The 8,673-nt window shown below is 28.8% G+C and overlaps 1 protein-coding gene across 1 annotated transcript; it reads right to left on the minus strand.

Moving 5' to 3' along the window:
* Window positions 1-6,099: 6,099 nt before the first annotated feature.
* Window positions 6,100-6,927, minus strand: LOC106754876 (dirigent protein 22-like). The gene has a single exon (XM_014636945.2). The coding sequence runs from the start codon at window positions 6,841-6,843 to the stop codon at window positions 6,277-6,279; it is 567 nt and encodes a 188-aa protein (XP_014492431.1). The 5' UTR covers window positions 6,844-6,927; the 3' UTR covers window positions 6,100-6,276.
* Window positions 6,928-8,673: the final 1,746 nt, after the last annotated feature.

The following is an 8,673-nucleotide window of genomic DNA, read 5'->3' on the forward strand; positions in this document are numbered from 1 at the left end:
AAATTCATACTACTTGGAACTAAATTATATTACAAACAAATATAACATTTTAACAAAAATTCATTTTACAAAATTATAATTAAATTTATTTTTAATAATTATTCTAAATTCTAAATTATTCTAAATCTTTAGAAGAGCAAGAATAGTATATGGAATTGTGCTGACATAGTTGACTCATCATAAACCACTTGGTTCAATCTAAAGTTTTAACCTTTCCCAGATGAATCAAATCCCTAATTCCCAGATGAATCAAACTGCAAGAGAAAACAGATGAATCAAATCCCTAATTCCAATTTAAAAAGAAAAAACCCTAATCTGAAACGCAACCAAGAACGCAATCCCCACCACCCATGAGAACGACCACTAAGATGTCGAAACGAACCCTCCCTACTTGCAACATGAATCGGACCGGCCAACGTCCTCATGCAGTCGCCGCGACCTTGCCGCACCATCGATTTGTTATCGTCACACCTCCACTACGCCTCCACAAGATCTTTGCCTATACTCAAAAACGCAGAATATTCTTGTCCCCAACGTTGAGTTTGTTCACGTCAAAAGAGAAAAGGAAGAAGCTTCAAGATTCTGGAGTTTTGCGCTTTACATTATTCCCGTTTTGCCCTTTTCTAAATCTGATTTAATCCAAATTTTTAAAATAAAACTCGTTTTTAATGTCATGTGAAATAATTTGACTATTGCTTCAATTTAAAAAAAGACCTAATTGAGACGCAGAAAAAAAGAAAAATTTATTTGAGATTCTAGATTAAAATAAAAATCTACTAAAACATTAAACTTTTTTGAAAATACAAAATTCATATAATTAAGAGGAATTAAACGTATATATACTTATAACACTATTTAAAATTCTAATAGTGTTGAATAAAGAGGAATTATTAATAAAATGATCAAATTTCACTTTTTAAAAGTTATTTCTATTCTTAACCATTTTCTAAATCTTTATAATACATACTTTATTTACAAACATATTTTCCTATCTGTTCTTGTCATATTCCCACTGTATAAGATATCATAGTAATACTTATTGAATGATTTGATTGATTCATAAAATAATCTTAGATATTTTTTCAGTCAAGATTAAAATTGTATTTTACAACCACGATAAAACCATATTTTATTAAAGTTTATCTTAGATATATATTTCACCAAATAACAACAAATAAAACACCACCGTCATTTAAAAAATTTTGATGGCAGAAGTGTACTTTTTTTTAAATTAATAACAATGATTAAAGCTAAAACTAGTGCTGTCAAAATGGATAATTCGACCGAATTTGACCCGATCAATTACAGGTTAGTTGCTTAGTGAATCAACTTAATCTGACTAATTTATTAGTAAGTTGAAAAATTTCGAACTAAGTTTGACTTATCACGAGTTACTGAGTTAAACGGATTGACTCATTGGTCACTAAATTACATTTTTTTTCAAATCCATAAAAAGTTACTAATTTTATAATTCAAATCTAAATAAACTTCACTTTAAAATGATGTTAAACCTCAAAGACAATTCAAAATAAAAAAAAAAATCATACAATCTAAATGTAATCCAAAAACAAGCATAAAGCGAATAAATAAGTTTTTAATATTGATCATTTTTGTGTCAGTTATCCATTTATAAGATTAAAATCTTAAATCGATAAATCCATAAGATTTTGCTCTATAGAAACATCTTCTTTATCCCCATGTACAATACAATAAAAAAAGTGTTAACTAATAATATTGAAATACAAAGTAATAAATAATTAAATTAAATTAGGTGGGTTCTTGCGACTTGGTGAGTTAGGTTCTAACTGGGCTAAGTTGAAAATTGACTCGTATAAATTACATTTTTTTCAAACTCAATCCAACCTGAATCCGTGGTCGATTTTGTTGAAACACTTTTTCGTTGCATGTTAAGCCCGTGACAAGTGTACCAGATCGTTATCAAGTAATATAATTGGTAAACCCAATATTGTTCTTCCCAAAGAACTCTTTAGGCCTTACTTTTCATGTAAACAAATCGCGTAAGACTTGAGAAAAGAATTAAGTTGGTGGTTATATGCAAAGAACAAAAATAAACATGCAAATGCAATTGATTCAATTGGTTTTAAGAAACTATAGATGAATGGTGTTGTTGGGGTTTACAATTTCATCTTATCCACTCTGATATATCTACTCTTCTTACTTACTTCACTTATTTATCTAATTGTTATGCAAACTTTCTAGTCTATCCTTAACCCAATCCCTTGATGAAAAGAGTCTATTATTAATTACCGGCTTGCTATCCCTGGCCTCCCCTGGTAACCAATAATGCAATGCGATCGGAAGCAAATACAATTGACCGTCCTACCCCTATCCCTATGCGGTATTAGCATAATCAGGGAATTTCTCACTAGTTCATGACATTACCGTACGTCCCCATATCGATAAAGACAAATCACTTTTAATGAATGAGTTAAAAAATAAAAGCATTAAGCAAAGATGAGAACCCAACAATTGATAAACAAGTATATGACAAGCTTATGAAGTAAATAAGAATTTGAATATATGAGAGTTTCAAAATATTACATTGTTCCCCAACAACAAACGGTTTAGTTCACCATAATCATGGTGAAACTAGATGAAATATGATGAAANAATGGAAGAAATAACCCAAAACTTGGTAGATTGGAGCCTAAGCATCCAAGGAACCTCCTCCAAGGTGTGTGGAATAGCTCTGGACGTTTCTCTCTGCCAAAAGAATCCCCTTCTAATTCGCACTAGGGCTATATATAAGCCCAAAAAGATAACAGAAAGATAACAGAAAGATTACAGAATCTAGCTAATAAAAACAGACAACTGTCCAGGCGCCTAAGTTCACCGCTCAACGGTTTGCCTCTTGCTGCTTTGACCGCTCAGCGGTTAGTTTTGCCATTGAGCGGTTTCCCTCTAACAAGACACAACTAAGTGTTTTACTTGATTTAAAGCTCATTCTAAACCATAAAGGGTGTATTTTAAAGGGGGAGGACCGAACGGTCCTAATGACCCTCGGTCACAGCATCCGAATTTTACTAAGTTAAAAATACATATGGATAATTTCATACCAAAATCAGACATGCAGTACATCAAACAACATACCATACTTTCATATTTAATTCAAATCATATAACATCAAAAATATACTCAAACAATCATGCATTAATTCATAAAACATAATCATAATTAAATTTATTATAAGCTTCCCTTACCTCTAATTCCAGCTAGTTTCTTCTAAGTCTTTAAGCAGACACTCCTAAGGCTTCAAGAGTCCAAAGTGCTCCAAACCAAATTCTGATCGATGCAATTGGAAGGTCTTGACGCCGAGAAGATTTAATCTAAAAGGAGCAAGGTGATCGGAGTAGAGGAAAGGTGAGTAAACATAGAGAGAATGGTGAGGTTTCTAGAGAGAAGGAGGAGAATTGAGTTTGTTGAAGGTTGAAGATGAAGAGGTGCATGCAGAGAAAAATGGCGTTAGCTTTAAAATCCTTCTTTAAATATTGCCTCCCAAAAACCGAAAGGTCGAATCCTACGCTACCAACTGTTTTCCACTCTCTGAGTTCTGCTCCCCGAGCACTGCCACTTGGATTCCACTATCTGCCAATTCTCACCTTCCCTGCTGCCACACATTTTACGATGTGTGGGAAATTAAATGAGGCTGACAGTTTTGTCTCCCACTACCATGAGGAAGCTGGAAAGGTGCGACATGTGTCTTCCATTAAGGTGGAGAATTTATGGGATGTGACACACAATCCTATAAAAAGAGTGAATTAATAATAGACTGAAGAGATAGAAAAGAATAGATGGTTTATATTTTTATTTGTGTTCCTTTTATGAAAATTGTGTAAATATTTTATGATTTTCTATCAGAATAAAATTAAAAAAAAAAATTAAAGAATAATATAAATATTGATTATGAATAATATAACTCTTCATAGGAAGTTACATATATTAATACATATATTAATTTGTATTGTTAGTAGTTATTAAATAAATAAAAAAAACATTACGAGATATTACATATAAGATTTTTTATGAGTTTAGTTATTTTAATATGATATATTAAGAATGAATATTCTATCATATTTGCATGCTCACTTTGAACTGTACTAATTTTATTTATTTTTTTCTTTTTGTGCAGAGGTTCCTCTGAAAGCCTGACATAGTTGACCAGGCGTGTCGCAAACAACATTTGAATTTGCCACATGAGTAGAGAGCAATTAATCAGTCTATTATCAACAGGGGTCTCTAAGTTCACTTATTTGGACCTTTTCTCTTTTAAGAAAATGATCAAAGGGGAACAACACTTAATTAAATTAAAGGTAATTAAGACATTACATTATATTCTCACTGATACACTTATAAAAGGTGGTTGATAAATTAAACTATTGCATATTTATTAGGAAATAAATTGTTTTTTGCTGTTTAAGTCTGTAAATTGTTTGATGGAGAGTTTATTAAAGGTGATCACTAAAATTGTCAATTTGGCTTATTATCCAAGGATGAACTTAAATCCATTCCTAGTATAAGTGTTATTTTATTTATATTAAAAAGTGGGTTGAAAAAGTTTTCTTCTCAAAAACTTCACATAAAAAAGTTCGAACCGAAGTTTAAGTGATTTTGGAAAAAAAAAATATTTTCTTTTATAAATTTATTAATTTATAAAAACTAAGAAATATTTTTTATATAAAAAATTGTAAAATTTATTAATTTATAAATTAATTCTTAAATATTTTATATTAATAATAAATTAGTCATTAATTAATTTCTATTATTTGCAATTTAGTCTCTTAGCTTTTAATAATTATAATTTAGTCTTTATATAATTCTTATTATTTTCAATTTAAGACAAATTTAGTCTCTTATGCATAACTTTTTCAAGAAAAAATTCTTTTGAAATTATATTTTAAAAGGGAAATTTTATTTTTTGAAAAATTGTTCTAGATGGTTGTAATCTATAGGAAATTTATATATGGACATTTTGGCTAAGGTTTTTTTATCTGTTTTTTTTCTTTATCTAGGCCGAATTAAAAGGAATAGTTAAAAGTTTGATAAGTCAGTTAACTCTTCGATGAAAATATATGTTTAATTCGTTCTGTTTATTCCATTTGAATTTATGTAATGTTGAGGAAGTCAATTTGTATCTGTCAGTGTTTGTCTTTCAAATTTTAATAAAAATTAAGAAAATTGTTGTGAAAAAACCAACTCCAGAGTCAGATAACAATTCAAAATTTAAAACCACTTTATCATTATTTATTACAAAGCATCGCAAATAAAAAACTTAGTCAAAGTGTTCCATGACCCCCTTCCTTAAAATATTGAGTCAAAACTAATAATCCAAAAATAGATATCATAATAATTTTTATAATTTGAAAAAAAAGTTACTTCCTTTATTCTTTTAGTAATAGTAGTTTCTTAAAAGTAATTAAATTTTCTATTTTTAAATAAAATTTCAAGTGGATTACTGTTATACTATATATATATATATATATATATATATATATATATATATATAGATATTAATTTATTATTTCTCGGTGGTCATTACATTGTTTTTTCTGTTATTATAGTTAAATTTTCACTTTCTATAGTAATTAAATTTAAACATAATAAAAAACTATATTTCTTATGATAAATATAAGGAAATATTTTATGTATTAAAAATCTGATATATTAGAAAAAGAAAAAGTAATCGAGTATTTGAAATAATGAATATTTATATAGCGAACCACTCTAATAATGAACTATACTTAAAATATCTATCACAGCAACCAAAAGATCTGGTCCAGCCAGTCATAAATAGTATAATTCGTTAAACACATTGACCGCTTATTTGTACTATTTACTTAAAATCATATATATATATATATATATATATATATATATATATATATATATATATATATATATATATNNATNTATTTTNTTTATTATAAAAATAAACATTTTTCAGCATACTTCAATTATAAGTAAATTTTGTCTTATCCTAAAACAAGCTATTTCTTTCCAAATTTATTAAAAGCACTCATTTTAAGTTTAAATAAACTTTATGCACAATTATTATATATAAATTAAAAAAATAACACCAGATGGAAAATAAAAAGCTCAATTATTCTCTTTATTATTGTTATTGTAATAGCAAGTACCAACCATATGAGCAAGTACCAGCTAGAAAATCAACACAGAGAACTAAAATCTAACAAAAAGAAAAGATAAAAAAGGAAATTAAAGTAAAATTCGGGTAATAGAAAGCAAAGCGTTGAACATTCAATAATGGAAAACGTAGATGTTGTACTCAGTAGTAGCATCACCGGTGGTAGGGTCAAAGTGGTAGGTCTTAGCATGAGCATAACCTGTAGCAAACTTGAAAACTCCACTTCCTCCAACCACAGGCAACTCTTTTTCTTCATCATAAGCCACGTTCCTCCCCACGATAGTTATGCTGCTCCCGTTGTACTTTCCTTCCGTCAAGACAAAGTTCATCACCATGAGGAGAGTAACCTGCGACTGCGATGTCAGGGCGTAGATTCCTTCGGATCTTCCCACAACCTTGGAGCTGAGTTCGGGTCCCAGGGTCAAGGCGTTGTCCGTCACGGTGACGGAGCCGAAGGAGGTGGTGGTGTTGTACTTGGGGATAGCCGGGATGATGTTTATGGCGGTGGCGTTGGAGCCGCTTATCACGTCCTGCCAGTACAATCTAAAGTGGCTTAGGGTTTTTCTCTTGTTGAGGCCGAGGGATTTGGGATCCACTGGGCCCACATAGCCAGTGTCTTCTGATATGGTGGCGACGGTGAAAGAGAGAAGGAACAGTGTGAGGAGCAGTTGGGTGGCCATGGTAGTAGTGGTGGTGGTGACGGTGGTTTGATTAAGGTTGTTTGATTTTGTAATGGAAGTGTAAGTGAATGATGAGAGTTGGGAGAGAAGGAACGTATATATATACATAAAATGAAAGGAAGTGGAAGGTGGTAGAGAAGGGAGATGAAGTAGGTGTACATTCTGGACTTTTTCTTAGTTCTTCATAAGAATTAATTTTATTAAAATCTTGTTTTACGCGGATTGTTAAAATACAATTTTATAATTTTGATTAAAGAAATATCTAAAGGAGTAAAATGTTTTGTTGTCTTCTGCAATGACAGTAAAAAAATAAAAAACATAAGGAGTAAAATATATGTGTAAATAAAGTATGTATATACATTAAAAGCAATAGAAAAATGAATTGGAGTTAGGGTTATATATTTGTGAATGCTTCAAGAGGAATCCTCTATAGAACATGGTATAACAACCTCAACCAGTCTTGTTATTGTAATATATTCTTATGCCTTAATAAGTTATTTTATATTTAATTTAATTTTACAAAATTAGGGTTTTAAAATTATGTATAATATTGTCTTATTTCTAGTTAAGGAAGAATTTCATCACATACGACTAAGTTTTAATTATATAATATTTGTATAAAACAATCACTTTATTATAATAAAATTGCTTGAATTTATTTTTTTAAAACAGTTTTTAATTAAATAAGTATATTTTTCTGTTTTTATTAGTTATTTTGTTTAGTTCCCTTTTTTTAAATAAGTAATTATTTTTTATTTGTTTGTTTAATCTGTTTATTTTTTTTTAAAAATACTGTAATTTTTATTTGTAAATAAATTTTATTTACTTTTTAAATAAGTGATTTATAAATAGACTATCTAAAAATATTTATTTTAAATTTAAATAAGAGTCAATTTTATCACGCTTTTAAATTAAAACATTAAATATAATAATTTATTGATGATATATTCATAAATCATAACTTGAAGGATTCCACCTTAATAAAGAAAAAATGAGTCTAATAAAATAAAAGAAGGTTAAAAGTTCGTTAGGAAATAATATAAAAGACCACATCATAATAAAAAGGTGCAGGGTACAAAAAAAAATATACATAAATTCATCAGGTCACATAAATTAAAATTGTTTCTCATTATTTTAATCTTCAGGTCAACAGATTTGACTGTACCTACTACGAGTTAGCTAGCCATGTTACATTAATAAATTTTAGATGGGTTAATTCAAACTTAAATTTTATTAAGTTAATTCATATTTTTATCACGTTAGTTGATTAGTTCATCAACGCGCTTAATATGAATACTATAATACAACTCATAACTCTTGATAGCTTCAGAACTTTATTTTCTTCTGAAGAGAACTATATACATGAATGATTATATCTTCTATTACTACCAGTTGAAATATTAATTCATTGGATGAAAAAACCGAAATTGATTCTAAAAAAACCGGTTTAATTATTGCAGGTGTTTTAACCACTATGATATAACGTGTTAACACGTGAAGAAACATTGATACATGTAATAGATCTTTACATGGATGTCAATAGAATATTTATTTTACTTTTGTTATCATATTTTGAGGACTTACAATAACTCATTCTGTAAAACAGATTTTTCTTACTTTGGTAACAATAAGACTAAAAGCACAACAAAACGAATTTGTTGGTTGATAATGTAAAAGTTATAACAATGCATGTCTACTAAACTTTTTTACTTATAAATTTCAGTTTTTACATCTTGAAATGGAGCATTAATGAATTATTATTATTTTTTGCGCAGACTCAATCATGTGCAATTATTTAACTTTTATAATTCTATTTTGAAATATTATTAG

Source organism: Vigna radiata, unplaced genomic scaffold, assembly GCF_000741045.1.
Source record: "Vigna radiata var. radiata cultivar VC1973A unplaced genomic scaffold, Vradiata_ver6 scaffold_275, whole genome shotgun sequence".
NCBI lineage: Eukaryota > Viridiplantae > Streptophyta > Magnoliopsida > Fabales > Fabaceae > Vigna > Vigna radiata.